The sequence below is a fragment of the Macaca fascicularis genome, chromosome 3 (assembly GCF_037993035.2).
Source record: "Macaca fascicularis isolate 582-1 chromosome 3, T2T-MFA8v1.1".
Classification (NCBI taxonomy): domain Eukaryota; kingdom Metazoa; phylum Chordata; class Mammalia; order Primates; family Cercopithecidae; genus Macaca; species Macaca fascicularis.
The window spans coordinates 170,419,180-170,445,999 of record NC_088377.1 but is presented as its reverse complement, the minus strand read 5'-3'; the positions used below and the strand labels follow the sequence as shown (position 1 = coordinate 170,445,999).

The window sequence follows — 26,820 nt, the reverse complement described above, 5'->3', positions numbered from 1 at the left end:
TCTTATGATAAGAATTGCCGGAAGTACTTATCAAAAATAAAGACTCTCTTTGACCCACTAAATCAGCATCTCTGGGAAGTCTGAGAAATATTACACTGTGGTTATACATTTTAAAATAGCTTTGCCCTTGGCTTTGTGAAGGAGATTTTAAAAGTCTTTGACAAATATTAACTTCAGTTGTAAGTGTTAGTCAGTCTTAGCCTTCTGAGCCAAATAAAGAAAAAACAACTGTAAATAACAAAGTGTTATAATTTTAAAAAACAATGCTGATCTTTTTAAAAGAATGGAACCAAACCAGTTCGCTTTTTCTGTTCATTGATATGATGTAGACCGGTTGAGTTACCTCAATTTAGCGTTTATTTTTCATTTGTATCTTCCTTTGTTTTTCAGGGACGGCACTTGTCCTAGCCCGATTACCTTTGGATAAGATTACTGAATGTCTTAGTGAACTATGTTCTGTTCAGGTTATGGCATTGAAAAAGGTAAGTCCAGTTAAGGAAGGTGTGAAACAAATATAAGGTGTTTACATGTTAAAAATGAAAAGACAAAATTACTTATTTACAGATCTTTTATCTATCTAGAAAACCCAAGAAAATGCACTAAGAATTTATTAAAATTAATAATGCTATCAAAGTAACTGCATACAAGAAATAAGTATTTCAGAATTAATAGATTCTCACTATATCAGTGTTAACGCAAAAACCAAATTTTATAAAATGTTTTAAAGAGGTTTGTCCTGAGCCAGTATGAGTGACCACAGCCCAGGAAAACCCAGTCTTGAGGAGTTCTGGGAAAGTGTGCTTGAGGTGGTGGGATTGTGGTTTGGTTTTATGTATTTCAGGGATGCAGGAGTTACAGGCAAATACATAAATCAAAATACGGAAGGTATACATTGGTTTGGTCTAAAAAGATGGGCTGTCTTGAAGTGGGGGCTTACAAGTCATAAGTGGATTCAGAGATTCTTTAATCTGCAGTTGGTTAAAGGAACAAAAAGCTTGGGGCTAGCAGAAAGGAATGTTTAAGTTAAGGGTGCTGTGTCAGAGTCAGCTGTAACTTTGACAGTTTAATAAGATTGATGGGCTATAGATGTGACTTAACTCTTGCCTTGTGTGGCCTCAGATCTTGTTTGTAATTTACTGTCTTATTGCCACAAGGAGTCTTTGATCAGCCGGGCGTGGTGGCTCATGCCTGTAATCCCAGCACTTTGGAGGCCGAGGCAGGTGGATCATTTGAGGTCAGGAGTTGAAGATAAGCCTGACCAACATGGTGAAACCCTGGTCTCTACTAAAAATACAAAAAATTAGCCAGGTGTGGTAATGCACACTTGTAATCTCAGCTACTCGGGAGGCTGAGGCAGGAGAATCTCTTGAACCTGGGAAGTGGAAGTTGCAGTGAACCGAAATCGTGCCATTGTACTCCAACCTGGGTGGCAGAGCAAGAATCCATCTCAAATAAAAAAGGTCTTTGATCAGTCTTATGATCTCCATTTAACATTAATGCTGGCCACTTGTTCCTAAACTCCAAAAGATAGGGAGTATAACAAAAACCTATCTGACCTCCCGTCCCATCATGGCTGAGAGCGCCATTTTTAAGGTTTCTCTGGAGTCCCCTTGGTAACAGGAAGGGCCTGTTCGGTTGGTGGGAGACTTAGGATTTTATTTTTAGTTTACACTGGTAATCATCAGTTAGAAAATGTAATGGGAAAAGAATTCATTCAAGTTAGCAATCAACGTCAGAACCTACCATGTTTCCTTAAAAGATATTTTAAAGATGTCAACTCTTCTCCAGTTATAGTTATAGTACAACAATTGTAGGCATACCAGTGGGATTTTTAGAACTTGATAAAATAATTCTGTAGTTCATCTCTGATGATTTACTTATGGGAATATCTAAGAAATTTTAGGAAAGAAGAGTAAGAGACAATTCGCTTAAAATATATTATAAAGCTATAATAATTGTAAAGCTTTATAATATAAAGCTAAATATATAATCTTTTACGTACTGTGTAACATAACATATATACAATCTATTATATAATTATATAATATATATAATAATAAGTAAAGTAAATGAGAAAAAAATCAAATGATACTATTTTCTATTTCTCAGTAATCAGACAGTAAAATGTAGTAATATGTAGTCTTGGCCAGGATGCAATAAGATGGAGGAAAGTGGTTTGACAGTTTAAATTAAAATTTGCACCATTTGAGTAACTTTTAGGACTTTATATACTTTTAGGGCTTTATTATAAGGAAATAAGCAGAGATTGAGACAAAAGTTGATGTATGTTGCAGTGTTGGCTATACATTTGTACATGTGACAATTGGGTGTTAATGTCCTTTTGTCTCTTCAGCTGTTGTCTCAAGAGCCCAGCAATGGCATATCCTCAGATCCCACAGTGTTCTTAGATCGCCTTGCAGTGATATTTAGGTAAGAAGGGAGACACTGGATGCCTTACTTGGGTTAAAGGCTCAAATGAAACCATTGTGTATTGAAGTAAGCAAGTATTTTTTTCTCATACTTCCAAGTATCTCCCTGTGGTTTGGAGACTAATTAAACCAGCTGTTACCTGAAGTTCTGGGGCAAAGACAAATTCTAAGAATTCATTCCTGGTAGATCTTTATGTTAAAATACTCTTTAAAAGTGGATGGCTGGGCGCGATGGCTCATACCTGTAATCCCAGCACTTGGGAGGCCAAAGCAGACAGATTGCTTGAGCTTAGGAGTTCGAGACCAGCCTGGGCAGCATGGCAAAATCCTGTCTCTACCAAAAATATAAAAAATTAGCTGGGTATGGTGGCATGGGCCTGTGGTCCCAGCTACTTGAGAGGCTGAGGTGGGAGGATCACTTGAGCCTGGGAAGCAGAGGTCGCAGTGAGCTGAGATTGTGCCACTGCACTGCAGCCTGGATGACGGAGTGAGAACCCCATCTCAAAAAAAAAGGAAAAAAAAAAAAAGACTCTCTAAAAATGGAATTATTTTGGTCTCCAGTTCTGTGGACACCAAAAGACCAAACTTTCACATATATCATCATTCCACATGCATCAGAATCACCTGGGCTTATCAAAACACAGATTGCTAGTTCCCATCCCCTCAGTGTCTGATTCATTGGATCATGGGTAGGACCTGAAAATTTGCATTTCTGATAATTCCCAGGTGATACTGATGATTCTGCTTGCTATTCCAGAGACCATACTTTCAGAACATCTCTCTATATAGTGTATGGGTACAAAAATATAATGAAGTTTCTTCAGTGATCAGGGGAAATTAATTCATCTTTGAAGTCAAGAGGAGGAGCCTAATGATTAAAAAGGCATTTGAGTGACAGTTTTCAAAGGGTGATTCTTACTGAGTAACATAATTTATAATTTGTGGGATCAGTGTATAACTGGAATGTTATAGTAATCATTGCATAGAAGCCTATGTGGGATAAATATTTAAAAAGGTAATGTGTTACTAGTTATTGTCAACAGATACCTTTCTCTGAGTTGGTGCAATGTTTTCCTTTTATAATTAGGAGAGCCTTATTAACATGCCATTCTGAGAACCTATTAACAGTAACCCTTATTTCACAGTAAGTGAAAGAAAATCTGTAATAGTTGTAAATACTTGAATTAAAGTTAAATTTTTATCAAAGTTGCTATTGGGCTTTTTAAAACTAAAGGGTAGCTTTCCTTTAAAGTAATTGGTAGTTAATTATGTGTTTGTTTGTTTCCTTCTTCAAATTAGTGGGCTCTCGAATTAGAGGAGTTGTATTTGGCTGATTGTGGATAGTACATTGGATTCAGACTAGAACTGCAGCATCTTTGGACTACAGTTCCTATAGCTTTTAGTCCTTTAATGCAAGGAATGAAGCAATACTTGGTTTCTAGTAGTGGATTTAGACAACTTGTGTGTATTTTTTTGTTAATTTGAAAGAAACTACATATTCAGGTTTTTGGGTTTTTGTTTGTTTGTTTGTTTGTTTTGAGATGGAGTTTTACTTCATCCACTTCTTGTCCAAGTCGGAGTACAATGGTGTGATCTCAGCTCACTGCAACCACCGCCTCCCAGGTTCAAGCGATTCTCCTGCCTCAGCCTCCCAAGTAGCACCACCAGCAGCCTCCCAAGTGTCTGGGATTACAGGCATGCGCCACCACGCCCAGCTAGTTTTTGTATTTTTAGTAGACAGGGTTTCACCATGTTGGTCAGGCTGGTCTTAAACTCCTGGACTCAGGTGATCCACCCGCTTCGGCCTCCCAAAGTGCTGGGATTACAGGCGTGAGCCACCACACCCAGCCCATATTTGGGTTTATAAGGGGGAAAAAATGGAAAAGATAGCTGTAGCGCCTCACAGCCCATGTATCCAAAGTTGGGTTGAATTTGCATGTTCTATTGGAAGTGACTTAAAGATGGCCAAAAAATGATAGGATGATTTAAAATATGTGCTTATAAGGGTGATGTAAGTAAATGACTTTATCATCTGGTTTTCTTTATTTGGTGAAAATGATACTAAGTAAGCAAGCAGGGATCAGGGCTCTGGGTCCTCAGTGAAATTGGTCTTCATTCACTATTTTGGGCTGTTGTCTTTTCCCAGGCATACCAATCCCATTGTGGAAAATGGACAGACTCATCCGTGCCAGAAAGTCATACAGGAAGTAAGTGCTAATGGATGCTTGTGGAATCAAGGCTTGCCTCTTTTTTCCTTACAGGGCTTTGGGTAACTCACCTGAGGAGATACTGTGTTCCAAGTTCATAGGGAGATTCAGTTTGTTGATATTGTTTCAATGAAATGAGGGACAGAGCCATCCAAATATCTTTTATTTTAGATTTGATAACAAAACAGGCTACAAGGGAATGCATTGAAAGGCCAGAGAAGTGGTAGAAAGAGATCCACTGTGTAACTCATAGAGTTGCTGGGAGGCCTGATCAGTACCAGCAGAATATTTTTGACAAAGCTGGTGACTTCAGTTTCCTCAGTGATGACATATTTCCCCTCTACTTTTTTCACTGAAGGTTATGTGAGGATCAAAAGTCATGTTTTAAGAATTGCTTTTGAGACTTCAGAGGACAAATGACATCAACACTAAATATTTTTAAGTGTTCAGTGGTCTCAGATGATGCCATTTCCTTAACTCTAGTCCTTTTGTTCAAATTCTTCCACCTTCCAGGAACTGTCTTTAAACATCTCTTCCTGTATAGCTCATACTCATTCTTTTCATCGCCTTTCAGGAAGTCTGAAGTTTAGAAATTGTGTATCTCTGCCTTTTAGCAAAGTTAGACATGCTCTTCTTCCAGTTCTAAAGAGGCACTGTTTTCTCTTGTTGAGTGGTAGGGTTTTGTGGTGGGTAGTCTATTGAACCTGTGCATGCTGGCCATGTGTGTTCCTATACAGAAAGTTTTGTCCCAGTTATTTAAAAGCTAAATGAGGTGTTACCAACTTAGCAGTTTTTCAGGTCCTAGTTGTTGATAATTTTCTTTTTTGTGCTCTTTTACTTTTGACCCAGATATGGCCAGTTTTATCCGAGACTCTAAATAAGCACCGGGCTGATAATCGGATTGTAGAGCGTTGTTGCAGGTGCCTGCGCTTTGCTGTTCGCTGTGTAGGCAAAGGATCTGCAGCACTGCTGCAGCCACTAGTCACACAGGTAAAGTTATCTGGGGCGGGTGGGGGGCGGTGGTGAGGGACATGTTCCATGTACAGGATTTGAAATAGGCTAGGCATGGTGGCTCACATTTGTAATCCCAGCACTTTGGGAGGGCTGTGCAGGTGGATCACCTGAGGTCAGGGGTTCAAGACCAGCCTGGCCAACATGGTGAAACCCTGTCTCTACTAAAAATACAAAAATTAGCCAGGCATGGTGGCGCACACCTGTAATCCTTAGCTACTCAGGAGGCTAAGGCAGGAGAATTGCTTGTCTCCCAGCCTGGGTGACAGAGCAAGACTCCATCTCAAAAAAAGAATTTGAAATAGGAGCCTTTAGGACAAAAACTTTGCTGAAGAAATGAAACACTTTTGTATTTATGAACAAACTAAAAAAAAACTTGAAAGAGATTAATGCCTGTGATAGGTACATTGTCTATAAGGGAAACAGCCTAAAATCTCTTCTGTATAGTAGCTATAGCAGCATTCTAAGTAGAAACACAGCCCAGTGTGAAATTCTGTGAAGCAAATGACTCGTGCTCAGTCCTTGTATACTAATGGTAAGCATTTTTATATTGAGATCCTTGGGAAAAAAATGTATCAAGTTTCTTTGCTGTTTCTTGGCCCAAAGGGATTTTCTTCAATCTTGGCCACAGTTAGTTGTCCACAGAAGTCTCTTATTTGTCAAAAAACTTGACTCTTTTAGTCATTAAGATTGATATGTAATTATGATGGTATGACTCACTAAATGATGTTCTCTAAAATCATATTCTCGTCTAGAACTATATGAGGTGCCTATGCTTAAGTCACTAAGTCATTTATGTTGATGTTAACCTTAGAGCAGGGCCAGGATGCCAGTGCCTAGGACACAAGATTTAGGGATGCAAGGCAAAGTGCCAGTCCTGTATTTGCAGGACTCTGAGGTGTGTTCTGAAGTTTTGTACCCATGCTGTGAGGAAAATAGTCACAGAGCTCCAGGCTAGAGCCCTACCCCGCCCAACCTGAAGTGACCATGCTCCACCTAGGGAGGGCACCTAGGGTGCAGATTTTAAGGAGATCTTGGCCTTAAGAGTGAGTTCCCCCTTAAATTCTGCATCATAGGTGCCCTCAACCACAGGCACAGGCATGCTGGTGCAGTGGTGGTACTTGGATAACCTTGCCTCTCTAAATTGTAGATTTGATTAAAGGTTGTACAGGTAAATATTTCAACAGAATTTTGATTTTTAGTGATTTTCTCTACTTTCACTTTATGCTGAGCACCGTAATACATGTTTGCATTTAGGCAATTGCTACCTCTGGTCAAGTGTCCCCTTCAGTGCAATATATTCTGGGTCTACCACAACTTGATAGAATGCCCCTTTGCTATTAGAGGATACCCTCATGATTTTGATACTGTTTTTTAATTCCTGCCAGTTATATATGACCAACTCATATATAACTCATATATAACCAACTCATATATAACTCATATATGACCAACAGTTATATATGACCAATAGAGTAGGTGGCACTATTATATAGGAAGTGTGTTCTAGAGTCAGTACATGTGACAAAAATGAAAATTATCCTTAAAAAAAAAATCCGTTAACTCAGGAGCCAGCAATCTACAGTCAGTGGCCTTGCCACCTATTTTTTTTTTTAATGTTTTCCTGAGCTATAGCCATAATTAAGTATTATCTATTGGTCATTTTTGTGCTACACTGGCAAACTTGAGTGGGCAGAAGACTGAATGGTGGACAAGATCTGTACTTTTTACAAAGTAGCCCTTTAAGAAAATGTTTGGCAATCCTTGACTTAATCATTCCTTAGTAGAGCATATAATTTTGAGTTTACATCATGGAATGGATTCATAGCTCCTATCTCATGCTCATTCCATGGCATAGGCCAATAGAAGAATTAGTTACTGTATCCTTTCAGTCCCCACCAAGTTCATAGAGTTGAATTTATGTAATAAGATCAATACATATGTACTGTGGTGGCGTTTTAAATAGGTGAGTGTACAATTGCTTCTTAATTCTGGGAGGATAGTGGAGTAAGAATTCTAAACAAATTATTTAAGCGCATATTGTGGCCGGGCATGGTGGTACGCACCGATAGTCTCAGCTGCTCGGGAGGCTGAGGTGGGAGGATCCCTTGAGCCTGGTAGTTTGAGGCCACAGTGAGCCAAGATCTCACCACTGCACTCCAGCCTGGGCAACAGAGCGAAACTATCTCTTAAAAATAATAGTAATAATAATAATGTGCATATTGTACTCAAATTTTTTTCTGCTGAAATCCAAATAGCTTCATAGAAAACACTATTTTTTACTTAAAAGATAAAATAGGTTTAGGAGCAACTCAAAATTTAAACAATGCTTTCACTGTCTTCTCCAAGATGAAGGTGTTTGATATTGTTTTCCCAACTATGGCTATATATACTATTTAAAAATATGATTTATCTACAGTGCAAATGAGAGCAACCTTTACGTACTGGATGAAATATTCTGTGCTGGGGTTTTGCAAATAATCCATGAGCTCCCTGATAGCTTCCAGCTTTAAGTATTAGACAACTCTTACACAGCATTGTCTTGGGAAGATGAAAGCTCAAAGGGTTGGAAGAATAGAGAACCTGAAAATCATTGAGATATTGAGCCCTTTGTTTCATAAAATAGTGCTAACAAACTTTACTGTGTTGCCTTAAAGAGAAGAAGTCAATCTATCTCTGAATTTCTTCCTGGAGACAGCTTCATAAGTTGGTAGTTTTTGAAGGGCGAAGCATTGAACTAATTGTTTTTTCCCTCAACAGATGGTGAATGTGTACCACGTACATCAGCATTCCTGCTTCCTGTACCTTGGCAGTATCCTCGTGGATGAATATGGCATGGAAGAAGGCTGTCGGCAGGGACTACTAGACATGCTCCAGGTATCTTTTCCATGAGGAATATAGATGCATCAGGCCTAGAGGGTCTGAAGGCCTACCAGCGTATTCTTTACCATGTCTTTAATTCTGTTGCTTCTTTATGTTTTCTCGCAGGCATGTTGATTTCCTAGTAACAGGGAGGTAGAAGCTTCCTAGTTGTTCTCTGAACAGGCCTGTTTGAGAGAATGAGAGACTGACCACATGAGTGTAATGATTATTACAGATGTTACTGCCTGGTTTATGCTCTTCCAGAGATAGGGTGTTTGGAAGGGGGGAGGAGGTGAGCAAAATGAATCTCTAAGCTCAAGCATTATTGTATTTTTAACTTCTTGCCTGGAACAGCCAACTGACTAGTTTTCTTAGCAGCAGGGAGGGTTTTAGAGTTAATAATAGCATTGGAAACAGCTCCTCAGATACTGCTTTTCCTTCCCTTCCAGCCACAGAGGGGGAATATTGAGTTTAAGAATGCTGTTTCGTTTCCCAAGATGTCTTTTCATTTAAAATTGATATTTCATAATTATTATAAAAATTTCCACTCCCTCAGTGGACTAAACCATATCTAGTACCTAAATAGAGTCTGCTTTCAGAAATTTCTAAAACTTTGAGATGACATCTGTTGAGTTTTATCAACTAAAATCTGTATCCTCAACCCTTTCTTAAATGTGGACTTCATAGGTGAAAACTGTTTATGTCAACTGGGAAGGATTTATGTCTTTCTTTTCCTGATCAGATTCTCATTACAGTCTTTTTCTTCTCCCAACTGTGCTTTTCTTCTTTGTTCCTTTTGTACTTATTGTAATATTTGGCAAGTCTGAATGCTGTGGCATTTCTGAAAAAGGATTTCTTTTAAAATCAGTGTTCTGTTTTAGGCACTGTGCATCCCCACCTTTCAGCTCCTAGAACAGCAGAATGGTCTCCAGAATCACCCTGACACTGTAGATGACCTGTTCCGGCTAGCTACCAGGTAAATCCTTCTGAAGAGCCCATTTCTTAATTGCTCATCCTGTCACTGCTTAGTCTTGCCATCTGACCCTTGGTTGTTTTATTCTTGTAAAATGAAGTCACTGGAGTAAGTAGATTAATGATTCATAACCCAAAGGTAAATTGCAAGCTGATATATCCCCAGCAATGACGCAGAGAATGGCAGGAAGCAAGGGATAAAGCAGCTGAGTTCCTGCCAGGAAGGAGGGCACACACACAAGACAATGCAGTGTGCCTGGCAAAACACTTGACTAGATCATTTCTACAGTCCTCTGTAGTTTTTGACTGTTTGTGCTGTTGTGATTTCATGTTTCACCTCAGCCTTCTCTTTGAGAAGCTTAGCGTCCTTTAGATATAATCAGTTTCAGAATAAAGAATGTCTGGGATTTTAAGATGCCTTAGCACCTGCCTTATACTGTATTTCTCAGCTCTACCCACAGCCTACTTTATCAAGTTTGATAATATGATTGCCAAACTTCTGATTGAATTCCTTAGTCCCTAACTAAGGAATTTGAACCAAACCTGTTACCATATCAGCATTTAAAAAAGAAAAAAAAAAAGAGAAAAATCATTATTTTCAAAACAACAAAAGCCCAACTGTTATTTCATTTACAAATGCTAAATAATATTGACTTGATTGTTTCATCTTAGGATTGATTTTTTTTTTTCTTTTTTCTTTTTTGAGATGGAGTCTTGCTCTGTTGCCCAGGCTGGAGTGCAATGACATGATCTCGGCTCACTGCAACCTCTGCCTCCTGGGTTCAGGTGATTCTCCTGCCTCAACCTCCTGAGTAGTTGGGATTACAGGGGCCCACCACCATGCCCAGCTAATTTTTGTATTTTTAGTAGAGACGGGGCTTTGCTATGTTGGTCAGGCTGGTCTCAAACTCCGGACCTCAGGTGATCCGCCCACCTCGGCCTCCCAAAGTGCTGGGATTACAGGCATGAGCCACCATAACCGGCAGGATTGAATATTGAACACTTTTTTTGTTAGTTTTTGGATAGGTTAGAAAAACTGTTTTTTTCTCTTTTTAGTTGATAGAATTGTTGGATGGGCTGTCACCCTCTGTTTTCTTAGGGTATGTATTCCTTGGAAAACTAGTCCCTAGAAATGTTCTTTGTACAAATGATGAAACAAGTTTGGAATATACTGTATCTTTTTTTGAAGAGATTCTCCCTGTATATTAAAGGAACTTGGAAACCCGATAGTAGTTTAAAACAAAAAATAAACAAGCAAAACCACTTTAAAAATCCAGCAGCATTTCCCAAGCTTACTTAACACACAACCTTTTCTTTGAGAGATTCCTGTTGACATCCTGGGAACTGGAATTCTGTGAACTTTAGTTTGGGAAATGCTGTTCTAGCATCTTTAGGACTTTTTAACCTAGGAGAGTTTCTACTTGTAAGTCCTTTTGACTGGTCTTTCTTGATTTATAAAATCTTAGTTGGAAATTAGGTGTGGTGACATGTCTTTTAATATACTAATCTAAGATGTGGTCTCTTTTTTTTTTTTAAGAGCAACTTTAGGTTCACTGCAAATTTGAGTGAAAAGTTACTCCCATATACTCCTCCCTCCTAACACATACAGCCTTCCCCTCTATTAGCATTCCCCACCAGAGTGGTACAAACAGTGACCCTATATTAACACATCATTATCACCCAAAGTCCATAGTTTACATTAGGCTTCACTCTTTTTTTTTTTTTTTTTTTTTTTTTTTTTTTTTTGAGACGGAGTCTCGCTCTGTCGCCCAGGCTGGAGTGCAGTGGCCGGATCTCAGCTCACTGCAAGCTCCGCCTCCCGGGTTTACGCCATTCTCCTGCCTCAGCCTACCGAGTAGCTGGGACCACAGGCGCCGCCACCTCGCCCGGCTAATTTTTTGTGTTTTTAGTAGAGACAGGGTTTCGCCGTGTTAGCCAGGATGGTCTCGATCTCCTGACCTTGTGATCCGCCCGTCTCGGCCTCCCAAAGTGCTGGGATTACAGGCTTGAGCCACCGCGCCCGGCCAGGCTTCACTCTTGATGTACATTCTGTGGGTTTTGACAAATGTGTAATGACATGTATCCACTGTTACAGTATCATACAGAATACTTACACTGCCATAAAAATCCTCTATGTTCTGTCTATTCATCCCTTCTTCCCTGAAACCCCCACCAACCACTGATCTTTTTTACTGTCTTCATAGTTCTGCCCTTTTACCCTGGCTGCTTTTATAGCCTAAACTTGTCATTTATACCTAGTCTCACTTTCCACACCAGGTTTATTCAGCGTAGCCCTGTCACCTTGCTGCGGAGCCAAGTAGTCATCCCTATCTTACAGTGGGCCATTGCCTCTACTACCCTGGACCACCGGGATGCCAATTGTAGTGTCATGAGGTTCCTACGAGACCTCATTCATACAGGGGTAGCCAATGATGTAAGTATAAAAATGATACCATTTCTGCTTAACAGTTTTTATCTCCTATCTCTTTGTCATTCCTTAGGGGAAAACCAGCATCTTAGTATTTCCTTACTTGATCTGTATTGGTAGACATATATCATAGTGGATCATTCACTAGTCAAAATATCAACTAAGACACTTGTGCTGGGTGCTTTAGGCTATATAAAGCAGTCTAAAACTGTTCATGCTTCTAAACCATTTGGTGTCTAGTTGAAGAGAGAAACAAGTTTAAAGAGTTAAGTAACAACAAGAAGCCAATATTTGGTGTTTTTCATTTGTTTTTGAAATAGGGTCTTGCTCTGTCACCTAGGCTGGAGTACAGTGATGTGAATCTCAAGGGATCCTCAGCCTACTGAGTAGCCAGGACTACAGGCATCCAACACCATGCTGGCTAGTTTTTATATTTTTTATAGAGATGGGGTTTCACCATGTTGCCCAGGTTGGTCTTGAACCCCTGGCCTCAAGTGATCCTCCCACCTTGGCCTCCAATATTTGATTGTCAGATGAGTGATAAAAGTCATTGATTGGTATGAGGTCAGACGAGGGAAAGCTCTAGACCAAAAAGAGTTGGAATAACTTTCTGGAAAGGGAGGGATTTAAATGGAGCCATGAAATAGAGGTAGAATTGTGATGGATTAGAGAGGCAGATAGTCATACTGCCTCTAAATCAAGATCAGAGCACGTCAGAATAGTGCTAAGTTTGTTAGTAGACAACTAAGCAGTGGGAGCAGTAATGTGGTTCACAGGAGTTTTGAAGTTAGGTTTGATTAGAAGTGGAGTAGAATTGTAGACAGGGGAGAGCAGTGAAGAAGTATGTATTTACTTCTGCATTCTATTCAGGCTATTCATTTAAGAAGTTTGGCAGTAAAAGAGAGAAGAAAATAACTAGAAGGGAAAGGCAATTTAAAAAATATTTTTCTCAAGATATTAGAAATATATGTGTTTTTAAAGACCACAAGAAGGGTTGGGCGCAGTGGCTCACGCCTGTAATCCCAGCATTTTGGGAGGCCAAGGCGGGCAGATCACTTGAGGTCAGGAGTTCAAGACCAGCCTGGCCAACATGGTGAAACCCTGTCTCTACTAAAAGTACAAAAATTAGCCAACCATGGTAGTGGATGCCTGTAATCCCAGCTACTAGGGAGGCTGAGGCAGGAGAATTGCTTGAACCCAGGGGATGGAGGTTTCAGTTACCCGAGATTGGGCCACCGCACTCTAGCCTGGGCGACAGAGCAAGACTCTGTCTCAGAAAAGAAAAAAAAAAAAAATTAAAGACCACAAGGAGAAAAAAAATAAGGGTTTTTTTGATAGAAAAAATTAGATCTCTGATAGATGTCTTCAATTCTTATTTCAGTTGGTTTTGTTTTGTTTTGTTGTAACGTGGGGGTCTGGCTGTGTTACCCAGACTAGTGGCCATTCACAGGTGAGATCCCACTGCAGATCAGAATGGAATTTTGACCCACTCTGTTTCTGACTTGGGCTGTTCACCCCTCCCTCTTTAGGCAACCCAGGAGTGGTTTCCCACTCCTAGGAGGTCACCACATTGATGCTGAGCTTAGCACAGGCACCCAATTGGTATAGCATGCTCCAGCCCAGAACACCTGGGTTTAAGCTGTTCCCCTAAGCCTTTGGAGTGGCTGGGACTGTGGTGTGTGCTGCCGTGCCAGGCTGACTTGATTTTTTAAAAAGGAAATAGGAACACAAGTTATTTTTCACATTAAAGAAAAATTAATACCATCACATAGAAGATGAGAAAAAAATTTTTTAAATTGCTAACTTTAATTATTAACCATGTTTTCTGCCTTCAAATCATGAAAAATCTAAGCATTAATCTCTGTTGAAACCCATGTTCATTCCCTGGATACTAATGAACTCCTTCATTTTCTTTCCAAAGACAAAACATTTTCTGGACTTTGTGAATCCAGCTGTTACTTTATACACACCTGCATACACACACACACACACCCGCACACACAGACATACACACCCTCCGACCTATTAAAGAGAAATTGCTAAAGAGGAAGGAGTGCTTGGTCTTTGGGAAATTGAGACTAGAATTTATCTGATGTTCCTGCTTTCCTACATACAGCATGAAGAAGACTTTGAATTACGGAAAGAACTGATTGGACAGGTGATGAACCAGCTTGGACAGCAGCTTGTCAGCCAGCTGCTGCACACCTGCTGCTTTTGCCTCCCCCCCTATACCCTACCAGATGTGGCTGAAGTGCTCTGGGAGATCATGCAGGTTGACAGACCGGTAAGATTGTTTTCATAAGGAATTTATCTCACAGGCTTTGGTTCCTTAAGACCAACCCTAATTTTGCAACTAGCCCTGTTTACTGTCCATGGAACCAAATTTAGACATATTGCCAAGTTAGATTGGTAGATGAAGAGGCCCGTAAAGGTCAGTAATTTATATTGAGTTATTTAAAGCATGTTTCTATGTCACTATCATAGGGGCTATATTACCAGAAGTAAGTATCAAGCATTGAATTCAGTCGTGTGACTTTCCAGTGTGAAATTTGTTCACTTGTGAGAGATGTCCAAATGTCAGTTTTATTAGTTGCATATTACTCAGGAAGTATTTAATCCTTTGAGACTTATTCTATAGCACTATATTATTTCTTGGTGATACATCTAACCAGAACATTTGGAAGCACATAATTGTGAAAGTAACCCACAATGTACAGTTGTATATATTTCCCCTCTGGATTTCTTTGAACCAGATCCTTTATCACCCACCTAAGGATGGAGTTGTTTTTTTAAAGCTATCTGATAATGCCCAAGTAATTTCAGTACTGGGCCACATGACCATAACTCAGGTTGTGTGTACTGTGTGAAAGTTGAGTAGAATGGTAAAGTATAATATAACCTGAAATTGTTTTTAAAATGGAATTTATAATTTTTAATATTACTATAAAAGCAGTTCAGGAAAGTACTCAATGGGACCTAGTTAAAGTGAACTGTCTTACGGAACTGCAGAATATAAAATGGATAATAATAATATATAATAGATAGTACCTATTCCTCGCTGGTTCAATACACATGTTCCATTTCAACCTGATAGGGTAGCATATTTGTTTTTCCAAAGAAAAGTACTTTTTGAACCTCCAGGAATCAGCAAATTTAATTCAGAAGTCGACCTGAGGGAAAAAGTCTTCATACTCTGCTTAAACTTTTTTACAAATACACTTGGTTCCCAAGTAACAGAAAACTTATGTAAATCTAACTTTATAAAAACATTCTTGATTGTAAACATATTGTTAAGTGCTAACAACAACAACAAAAAATGAGAACGAGAAGTTTGGACAGGAATAGAAACCAGGTAGCCATGTACTCAATGGGGTGTACTGTATATCAGCTGGGCACAGTGGTTCACGCTTGTCTTCCAATACTTTGAGATACCAACGCAGGAGGATCACTTGACGCCAGGAGTTGGAGACCAGCCTGGGCAACTTAGACCCCATCCCTACAAAAAATAAAAATTTCTTTTTAATTAGTTGGGTGTGGTGGCATACATCTATAGTCCCAGCTACTCAGGAGGGTGAGGCAGGAGGATTGCTTGAGCCCAGGAGTTCCAGCCTGCAGTGAGCTATGATCATGCCACTGCACTCTAGTCTGAGCTGCATAGCAAGACCCTGTCTCAAAAAAAAAAAAAAAAAAGTTTGCTATATAACAACTATTATGTATTTTTAAGAATTAAGGAACTGTTTTGTATCCATAATTAAGAAATGCTTAGTACTTCCTGAGCATTTATAATACTTTCACTCTGGCCTATTATGGTCATAAATGAATATGATGGGAAAATATATAATGTAAAAAAAATTAGATATAAAAGAGTAATTTTACAGCCCAAAACTGACTGAAGTATACATTCCACTTAAGAAAGGGATGAAGAAATATTAGAGCTGACCCAAAGGACAACAATTAAACTGAAAATAAGAACCCAGAGGAAGTCTCTAGAATTTTTATTTTTGAAAGGAAGGAAGTAAAGGGAGTAGAGACAATTCTTGTGCATAGGAAGGGCATAAAGAGAATGCTCAGATATGAGCAACAAGAGTTAGGTTTTTTAACACAAAGAGCAGGCAGATATCCCAAAGGAACTGAATGGATAGGACTTATTCTGAGAGAGATGGCCTTAAAATCCTTAAGGTTCTGGACTCATATGTATACTTTCTGACATGGTGGCTTTTTGCCCCTCCTCTTTCAGGTATCTGAACCTTTACTTTGGATCGCTTTTGATCTTTAAGCTCAAGAGTTTTTGGAAATCTGTTTAATTTTAAAAGTATATTGGTCAAGTGCTTACACCTGTAGTCCCAGCACTTTGGGAGGATCTCTTGAGCCCAGAAGTTTGAGACCAGTCTGGGCAATATAGAAAGACTCCTCATCTCTTAAAAAAAATTATTTTTAATTAGCCAGGCATGTTGATGGACTTCCATAGTCCGAGCTACCTGGGAAGCTGAGGTGGGAGGATCACTTAAGCCTGGAAGGTCAAAGCTGCAGTGCACTGCCCGCCAGCCTGGGCAACAGAGCGAGACCCTATCTCAAAAAAGAGAGCGAGTGTGTGTGTGTGTGTGTCCATGTGTCCGTGTCCGTGTCTGTGTCCGTGTTTGCATGCATGCATATGTAATTTGTCATATACGTTATGACAGGAAAAGAACAATAGCCTCATCCAGAAGAAACTTCACTTCTAAGGTGTAGAAGGTCCTTTTCTGAAATGATGCCTGCTGCCCCTTTGAAGGGAAGTCTAGGCATGCATGTTCAGACTGCCATCAACCCAAAGGGTTTGAAGGGCTAATGAGAGCACTTTTATTGATTCCTTTACTTGCTCCCAAGTGTAGGGAAGTAAATGCTACTGAGGAAAATTTGTGGGGTTTTGTTAGTATCTATAGGGTCTCAGGTGAGTAAGCCATGCTTCCTTTTAAAACTCTTACCCTTTTTCCCTATACAGACTTTTTGTCGTTGGTTAGAAAATTCCTTAAAAGGTTTGCCAAAGGAAACAACTGTGGGAGCCGTCACAGTGACACACAAACAACTTACAGACTTCCACAAGCAAGTCACTAGGTGAGTGATACTGGGGGTTCTTAAAAAGGAGGTGTGGGGTGTGGGAAGAAACATATCTTTATTTCTTATGTGTCCTTGGAAATGGACAATTTATATTCTGTTTAACCTTGAATTGCACAAATTGGCATTGGAAGCCAATCTAGCGGGAAAACATCACCATGCTGTGTATGTATGTACATATATTTAACATATGTGCTAACTGGTATAAGATTTTTAACGGTAAGTGGAGGCACTATTTCTCCCAAAGGAAAGTGCACTGAGCAGCTCACTCCCCGTCAGGAGATCTGTCTATATTTTTCTAAGTCCTTCTGAGTTTTCATCTACATTCGGGGGTCAAGAATGTAGGTACCTGAGTAGGGCAAAGCATTGGTTATAAAACATTAGAAAGTGATGTAGACGACAGTGAATTGGAGAATATTCACCATGCCTAAAGAGAGTCAAATTCTAATTTCAAAGAAGTTGTGTAGTCCAAACAGAATATCTGCCTGGGATACATTAGGCCCATGAGGCACTTACAATCTCTGGATTACAGCCTAAAATGTAAAGTGGGTGTGTTTTTTTACTGTGAACATAAAAATATTTTTAATACAGTTACATAGTCTTCCTATTGTTTTATAGCTATAAAGGTGTTACTTGATTTCCTTATAATGCCTCTATTAGTCGACATTTAGATCATTTTTCCGTTTTTTAGTATTACAGATAATGTCAAAAATAGAACCTTTTCCTTCTTTTGAATATTTTCCGTTAAAATTTAATCACCGAATCAAAGGTTATGAGACTTATGGTCTTAATATTAGTGACAGCAACTTAAGTTGGATTTTATAGCTACATGTTCCCTTGCCCTGATACTCTTTTTATATTTGGAGTCTTTAGAGTTTTGACTAAATTTTAGGCAATAACTTATAATCATACAGTGTGGAAAGATATATAGGTCAAAGAAGGAATGTTATAGCAAGGTTGGTAATAGTGAAAAAACTGGAAATATTCTACTTGCCCATCAATAGAGAAAAGTTAAATAATTAACAGTGTGCTTATACTGGTAAATAGTCCCAAAGATGAACCAGAAAGAAGAAATACGTGATAATATGGAAAAATATACAAGATAAATTGTAAAGGTTAAAATAACAGTATTATATAACCTAACTTGAGCTTTTAAAATAATTTTAAAATTTTTTAATTGTTATAAAAATACACATAACATGAAATTTACAGTATTAACCATTTTTATAAATGCATAGTTCAGTAGGGTTAAGTATATATTCATGTTGTTGCATTACCAATACCAAGAACTTTTCCATCTTGTAAAACTGAAACTATACCCATTAAGCAACAATTCTCCATTCTCCCCTCTCCCCATCTCCTGGCAATTACCTTCCTACTTAATGTTTGAGTCTGACTACTATAGATACCTCATATAAGTGAGATCATACAGATTTGTATTTTTGTGGCTAGCTTACCTCACTTAGCATAATGTCCTCAGGATTCATCTATGTTGTAGCGTGTGCCAGAATTTTCTTCCATTTAAAGGCTAAATAATAGTCCATTGTATGCGTATACCACATTTTATTTATCCTTCCATCTGTTGATGGCCATTTGGATTGCTTCTACCTCTTAGCTGTTGTGAGTAAGGCTCCTATAAACCCAGGTGTACAAATATCTCTTTCAGCCCCTGCTTTCAATTCTTTTGGATACCCAGAGGTGGAATTGCTGGATCATATGGTGATTTTATTTAATCTTCTTTTAATTTTTTGAAGAACCATCATACTGTTTTCCATAGCAGCTGCACCATTTTACATTCCCACTAGCAGTGCACAAAGTTCCAATTTCTCCACATCCTCACCAACACTTGTTATTTTCTCGGTTTTTTGAGAGTAGCCGTCTTAGCATTTCACACCAAGTGTGAAGTGATATCTCATTGCGGTTTTCATTTGCATTTCCATAATGGTTAATGATGTTGAGCATCTTTTCATATGCTTGTTGGCCATTTGTTTATCTTCTTGGAGAAATGTCTGTTCAAGTGCTTTGCCTGTTTAAAAATTGGGTTTCTTTTGTTGTTGAGTTGCAGGAGTTCCTTTTATATTTGGGATATTAATTCCTTATCAGGTACATGATTTGCAAACATTTTCTTCCATTCTTTAGGTTGCCTTTTCATTCTGTTGATTGTGTCCCTTGATGCACAGAAGTTTTTAATTTTGATATAGCCTAGTTTATCTGTTTTAGTTTCGTTGTCTGTTTGGTGTCATATCTAGGAAATCATTGCCAGATTTAATGTCATGAAGTTTTTCGCCTAGATTTTCTTCTAAGAGTTTTACAGTTTTAGGTCTTATGTCAGGTCTTTGATCCTTTTTGAGTTAATTTTTATATGTGGTATTAGGTAAGGGTCCAGCCTCTTTCTTTTGCTTGTGGATGTCCAGTTTTCCCAGCACCATTTATTGAAAAGACTGCGCTTTCTGCACTGACATCCTTGTTGAAAATCATTTGACCATATACAGGAGAATTTATTAATGGACTCCCTATTCTATTCCATTGGTCTATGATGTATTTCTTTATGTCAGTACCATGCTGTTTTGATTATTGTGGCTTTGTAATAAATTTTAGAATCAGGAATATGAGGCCTGTAGTGTTCTCTTTAAAGATTGTTTTGGCGGCAAGGCGCGGTGGCTCACGCCTGTAATCCCAGCACTTTGGGAGGCCGAGGTGGGCAGATCACAAGTTCAGGAGATCGAGACCATCCTGGCTAACACAGTGAAACCCCTGTCTCTACTAAAAATACAAAAAATTAGCCGGACGTGGTGGTGGGCACCTGTAGTCCCAGCTACTCAGGAGGCTGAGGCAGGAGAATGGCGTGAACCTAGGAGGTGGAGCTTGCAGTGAGCCGAGATTGGCCACTGCACTCCAGCCTGGGCCACAGAGTGAGACTCCGTCTCAAAAATTTAAAAAAAAAAAAAAGGATTGTTTTGCCACTTGGGGACCCTTGAAATTCCATATGAATTTTAGGGTAGATTTTTCTGTACAAGAGATTGTTGGGATTTTGATGGGGATTGTATTGAATCTATAGATTGCTTGGAGTAGTATTAAAATCTTAACAATATTAAATTTCCAAATCGACAAATACAGTATGTTGTTCCATTTATTGGTGTCTTTAATTTCTTTCAGCTACATTTTGTAGTTTTCAGTGAATAAGTTTTTCACCTCCTTGGTTAAATTTTTTCATAAGTATTTTTTTATGCTATTGTAAATTAACCAACTTGTACTTTAAAGAGCTGTTTTATTATAAATTATACACACATAGAGGCTACTTTATGCACAGTAAGTTTTTGGAAAGATATATAAGTGAGACTAGGAGGGGAGGGAGGCTTTTACTTTTCATTTCATAACTTTCTGTACTATGTGCACTTTTTTATGAGCATAAATTACACTTTTATGGGTAAAATCAGACTTAGAAGGGAAAGAAAATGAACTTTAAGCAGTGGTACAAGAGCTAGTTGTCTTTTCTCAGAATTGATTTCTTAATGTCACTTTCCAAAATAGTTTACTTTCTCATCTTCTGGAATGTTTCCAACAATGTTGTTAATGTTAAAATCCCAAACCATGGAATGCTATTATTTTATAGTTTACTAAGTAGCTTAAGTAGTAAGCCCAGTATGCCCCAGAAATAACTCACTTTTAGCCATAGATCAAGTGACATGCATGACTGAAAAACAGCATGTGACCCTTCATGACACATTTTGCCAGAAGTGGGGATTTTCCCTCCACTGGGTAGATATATATTGACTGGGGTGACCTTAAAAATTATTTGATTGCTTTTACTGTGAATCTTCTCAGTAGAAGTAGTATTCTATCTACAAGCTGTCTGAGGGGAGAGAAGTATAGTAGTTGCTTCTCTCTGCTTCTGTTTTGCATTATTCCATTCAGTGCTGGTTACAGTATAAGGGAAGGATCGTATTGGCTCTAATTTTCTTAAAGCAAATGGGAACCTAGGGGAAGCCCTCCAAAGATGGGGTTTGGAGTCAAGTATATTTGTTTGAATCTTGCCACATACCCTATTACTTTGATCTTCAGTTTATTTATCAAGTGAAATAGGGTTAGTACTACCAGTCTCATAAGGTTATTATGAGATACCAAATGGAAATCTAAGGAAGATTTTGTACATAGTATGTGATCAGTGAATGTTAACTCCCTTCTCCTCAGAGGAGAAACTGCTAGAATGTCATTATGTACTTGCAAGACTAGCTGGGGCATGTTTCCTGTTGACTCTAAGGCAGCCACCCACACATTCTGGAATAAGTCTCTGTCAAGCCCTCATTCCCTCAGTGGGACTAATATATGACAGATAAAATAATATGCTAAGTCTGAAATCAAGGTCATAGATATCCTTTCCTAATTTATGATAATTCTGGGGGCAAGGAAAAGAGACCTAAGTAAAGCAGTGCTGTGGGGGGAGAAATCTGTGATCTTTGTCCTGTGATATGGGAAAATAAGGTGCACCACCATCCTGACCTACCTGATCTTTCATTGCTAAACAAGTTTTGCAGCTCTTCCTATAGCAGGCTGTAACATATGTAACATAGTGGTGGGAAATGAACAGAAGTGAGAGCTAATGTTGAGGTGCTAGAGAAAGGACTTGAGATTGCTCATCTCCTCTTAGTAATTCTCTTCCTCTAGATTGCCTGTAGTAGAAAGGACAGAAAGCCCTTGAACTTTCTGTCCCATTCATGACTCAGTCTCCCTTTTGATTTTAAGGTCCTGTAACACCTGCCTCAACATGCTACTTTGTTTGCTATTCTGGCAGAGAGGGTGAACTGGTTCAGTTTCATTTCAGCAAGCCCAAGCCTGCTTTTCACGTGGTACTAGTAATTAATTCCCTAGCTTTTTTAGTTGGTCAACTTGAAGAAAGCTGGGACTTTTCATTCTAAAATAACATTCTTGCTTTCCAAATGCCAAATGAGCCCATCATTAACTAAGACCAATTGGGACCAGAAGAAACCCTGCCATCATTTCCATTTCTCTATCTTGGTGTTTATTCTGTGACTGCTTGTCACTTGCCTGGGGAGCTTCAAAGCCAAAAGATGTTGAACATGGGAAGCATTGATACTGGAATTAGAGGCCAGTAAGGGGTTGAATCCCTAGTCAAGTCACCAGAGTTTCATTATTTTCTATTACCTACCAGGTCATCGGATCAAAAGGATCTCATTTCTCAGCACTCCCCTAGTAATCTTATGGGGCTCGAAAAATAGCGACCATAATTCAGAAATGTGGTGGAAAGATAGGAACTTGGGGACTAGAAGCCAGAAAATAGAATCTAAAAAATACTGGCAGTTGAAAAAGTAAATAAATAAAATAAAAAGCTAAGAAATATCAAATGTCAGAAGGACTGAGACAGAAAATACAGTCATGTGTTACTTACTGATGGGGATATGTTCCAAGAAATGTGTCATTAGGTGGTTTAGTTGTTGTGCAAACATCATAGAATATACTTCTACAAACCTAGACGGTATAGCCTACCGGACATCTGGTCTATATAGTGTAGCCTATTGCTCCTAGGCTGCAAACCTGTACAGCAGGTTACTGTACTGAATACTGTAGGCAATTGTAACACAATGGTAAGAATTCGTGTATCCAAACATATCTAAACATAGGAAAGGTACAGTAAAAATACAGTATAAAAGAGAAAAAAAAAAGGTACGCCTGTATGAGGGCACTTACCATGAATGGAACTTGCAGGACTGGAAGTTGCTCTAGGTGAGTGAATGAGTGAGTGGTGAGTAAATAGAAGGCCTAGGACATTACCATACACTACTGTAGACTTTTTATAGATACTATATACTTTGGCTACACTAAGTTTACAAAAAAATTTTTTCGTCAATAAAAAATTAACCCTTGGCCAGGCGCAGTGGCTCATGTCTGTAACCCCAGCACTTTGGGAGGCCGAGACAGACAGATCACTTGAGATCAGGAGTTTGAGACCAGCCTGGCCAACATGGTGAAACCCCATCTCTCCTAAAAATTTTAAAGATTAGCCAGCCTTAGTGGTGGGCACCTGTAATCCCAGCTACTCGGGAGGCTGAGGCTGGAGAAACACTTGAACCTGGGAGGCAGAAGTTGCAGTGGGCCGAGATCGTGCCACCACACTCCAGCCTGGGCGACAGAGTGAGACTCTGTCTCAAAATAAAAATAATAATAAAAAATTAACCCTTGCTTACTGTAACTTTTTTACTTTATAAACTGAATTTTTAAAAAAACTCTTGGACTCCTTTAATAACACGTAGCTTAAAACACAAATTGTATAGCTCATAAAAAATTTTTTTCTTTGTATCTTTATAAGCTTTTTTCTATTCTTAAAATTACTTTTTTCTTATTTTTTATTTTTTAAAGCTTTTAAACTTTTTTGTTAAAAGCTAAGACACAAACACATATTAGCCTAGACCTACATAGGGTCAGGATCATCAATATCACTGTCTTCCACCTTTACATCTTGTCCCACTTAGAAGGTCTTCAAGGGGCAATAACACACATGGGGCTGCCGTCTCCTAGGATAACAATTTCTTCTGGAATCCCTCCTGAAGGACCTGCCTGAGGCTGTTTTACAGTTTTTTTTTTTTTTTGTAAGTAGAAGGAATACATTCTAATGATAAAAAATATAGTATAGTAAATACATAACCCAGTAATATAGTTGTTTATGATCAAGTATTGTGTACTGTAGATAATTGTATGCATTGTTTTATACAACTGGCAGTGCAGTAGGTTTTTTTATACCAGCATCATCACAAGCATGTGAGTAATGCAACATGCAGTTGTTCATCTCTATTATACTCGTAGGACCACTGTCATATATGCAGTCCATCGTTGACCAAAACATCACTGTAGCACATGACTATAGTTCTAACATTCATGGAGCTTTTTTTTTTTTGAGATGGAGTCTTGCTCTGTCGTCCAGGCTGAAGTGCAGTGGTGTGATCTCAGCTCACTGCAACCTCCGCCTCCTGGTTCAAGCGATTCTCCGGCCTCAGCCTCCCGAGTAGCTGGGATCACAGGTACCCACCACCATGTCCGGCTAATTTTTGTATTTTTAGTGGAGATGGGTTTCACCATGTTGGCCAGGCTTGTCTCAAACTGCTGACCTCAGGTGATCTACCCGCCTTGACCTCCTGAAGTGCTGCGATTACAGGTGTGAGCCACAGCGCCCGGCCTCGAGCTTTTTGATCCATTTCATTGGGCTGCCCACCAAGGACACTTAAGTTAAACATTTGGCTGAAGTGTTTGACACCAAAGCACTTGCAGATAGGATTGGGGCAGAAGCTAAGTTGACAACGTAGCCTGTCCCTCATTTCATCCTATCTCACTGCAGTTCTCCCATACTTGCATTTTGGTTTCAATACTTTCTCTCATGCACCACAAAGGAGGCTGTGAAGTTATTTCTCTTCCAAAGTCTCTGCTGGGCACAGTGACTCACGCCTATAATCCCAGCACTTTTGGAGGCTGAGGCAGGACAATAGCTTGAGCCCAGAAGTTCCAGCAGCCTGGGCAACACAGTGAGACCCTGTTTCTATCTGTTTTGAAAACAAAACAAAACGGAAGTCTCTTGAAGAAGGGTAAAATTTAAAACATGTAAGACATTAGGATAGCAAAAAAATCTCAGTCTCCAGCACTGTCCTAAGTTTCAGGGTTTCTATTATCCTAGTCCCTTGTAATAACACACCACATAGCAACTTCTCTTGGGTTACAAATCTTCCTCCTTCCTGACATTGGGAGCATGAGTGGTATGGGCTCACATACCCTGGCTGCCTCCTTAACAATCAATATTAATTTGGAAGTAAAATAAGAAATGTAACACTTTAATTGAAGCTTATTAAATCCACAGAGGTAATGGCAATTCCAATAAAGCCAAAAGACCTTTCTCATTTTCTTTCTTTTTTCTTTTTTTCTGAGACAGGGTCTTACTCTGTTGCCCAGCCTGGAATGCAGTGGCACAATCACGGCTCACTGCAACCTCAACCTCCCCAGCTCAGGTTATCCTTCTGCCTTAGCCTCGTGAGTAGCCAGGACCACAGGTGTGCACCACCACACCCAGCTAAGTTTTAAATTATTTGTAGAGATGGGGTCTCCTTGTGTTGCCCCAAAGTGTTGGAATTACAAGCATGAGCCACTGTGCCTGGCCACCTGCCTTATTTTCATTACATTTTTAGGATGGAGCGACTAGAAGAAACTTTCTAGAATGTTCTGTTGAATCAAGTCATGGGGTCTAAGTCAAGGTTCTTAATGATGTTTCAGAACTTATAATGGGTAGGGAAATCTGGATGTAGGAACCTAAGTGGATAGCTGTATTTTCATCTTTTCTGTTAGATCACTTAGAGCAGCTCCCTCCCCTGGTGTTTAATCATTATGAGATGGAAAGTGTGTTTTCATCTGCATTGAATCCTAGGCTGTAGGCACTGGTATCTGAGTTAGTTGAGCCAGGGAGAGGGCCACAGGCAGGCAAGCATATTAAGAATTGCTTCCTGGCTGGGCACGGTGGCTCATGCCTGTAATCCCAGCACTTTGGGAGGCCGAGGCGGGCGAATCACAAGGTCAGGAGTTCGAGACCAGCCTGGCCAACATGGCGAACCACATCTCTACTAAAAATATAAAAAATTAGCCGGGTGTGGTGGTGGGCATCTGTGATCCCAGCTACTGGGGAGGCTGAGGCAGGAGAATCGCTTGAACCTGGGGGGCGAAAGTTTCAGTGAGCTGAGATCGTGCCATTGCACTGCAGCCTAGATGACAAGAACAAGACTCCATCTCAAAAACAAAAAAAGAGATGCTTCCTTTTCCACTGCTTTAGCTTAGCCTCATGTCCATTTAGCAAAAACTGTTACGAAGACAGATACAGTAGAATGAACCTGGCATCAGCTGGTTTCTTGGCGACAGTTTTGGACAAAGGGAGGTCGGGGGACTTTTGAAAAAACAGGGTCGGATGAATATTGGGCTATTCATATCGCATAGGCATCTTCTGCTTCGTCTCTCTTTCTACATGTTTTAACTCTTTCCTCTCTCCCTCCTCCTCCCACAGGAGGAAATCCTGAGCAGCCTGTTCAACTAGAAAATCAATGACTGATGGAGACTTAGTTGCTAGACCAGCCTTTGTAAACAAAATCTATCTTTGGAAGAGAATGAGGAAACTTATGAGAGCCTTAGCAACCAAGTGTTGTTGTAGCAGCCTACATGTATTGAATACTATTTTGTTCACTGCTCTATTATCATAAGCACTCTGTATATGGATGATTTTAATCCTCTAAACAGTGTTATGAAGTAGATAATATTAACAGATGAGGAAACTGAGACAAAGATTGGTAACTTGTTGAAGGGCACAATGGAGCCAAGATTCAAACTCGGGCAGTTTGTGTCTAGAGTCCACTCTTTGAAGACCACCAAGCTTATAACTTTTCTCATATATAATAGTTAATTTTTGCCCTGAATTACAGAAAGATCTGAAGCCAGGGTCGCTCAGGAAACGATGGAGAGAGCTCCTAGCAGAGTTGGGACGGTTCTCAGTGTGCCCCAATGTTGTGGTGGTTTTTCAGCATATTCTGTCTTTTCTCCTCAGTCAAGGACCAACCTACCTTTTCTTTTCTAGTGCTGAGGAATGTAAGCAAGTTTGCTGGGCCTTGCGAGACTTCACCAGGTTGTTTCGATAGCTCACACTCCTGCACTGTGCCTGTCACCCAGGTGAGGATACATAGTTCCCAGCTTTTCTCCGGACTGTCGGGGATGCCTGGGAATGGGCATAGGTTTTAATGCCTATCAAGGGACCGGTCTTATAGCTGGAGTCAGGGAAGGACTC

The 26,820-nt window shown here is 39.5% G+C and overlaps 1 protein-coding gene across 2 annotated transcripts in view; it reads left to right on the top strand.

The window, feature by feature from the left end:
- TNPO3 (transportin 3) overlaps positions 1 to 26,820 on the top strand; it is a 100,355-nt gene that overhangs the window by 70,628 nt on the left and 2,907 nt on the right. Inside the window, exons 13-22 of one of the 2 annotated variants that reach the window (XM_005550732.5) lie at positions 391 to 482; positions 2,354 to 2,430; positions 4,576 to 4,636; positions 5,486 to 5,626; positions 8,408 to 8,524; positions 9,391 to 9,485; positions 11,759 to 11,915; positions 14,026 to 14,193; positions 16,888 to 17,000; positions 26,614 to 26,705. In XM_005550732.5, coding sequence (XP_005550789.1) covers positions 391 to 482; positions 2,354 to 2,430; positions 4,576 to 4,636; positions 5,486 to 5,626; positions 8,408 to 8,524; positions 9,391 to 9,485; positions 11,759 to 11,915; positions 14,026 to 14,193; positions 16,888 to 17,000; positions 26,614 to 26,674 — 1,082 coding nt within the window. In that variant the 3' untranslated portion in view covers positions 26,675 to 26,705. Of the gene's footprint in view, positions 1 to 390; positions 483 to 2,353; positions 2,431 to 4,575; positions 4,637 to 5,485; positions 5,627 to 8,407; positions 8,525 to 9,390; positions 9,486 to 11,758; positions 11,916 to 14,025; positions 14,194 to 16,887; positions 17,001 to 23,913; positions 24,046 to 26,613; positions 26,706 to 26,820 lie in introns of those variants that run through there. The other variant, XM_065542540.2, reaches the window with a different exon arrangement.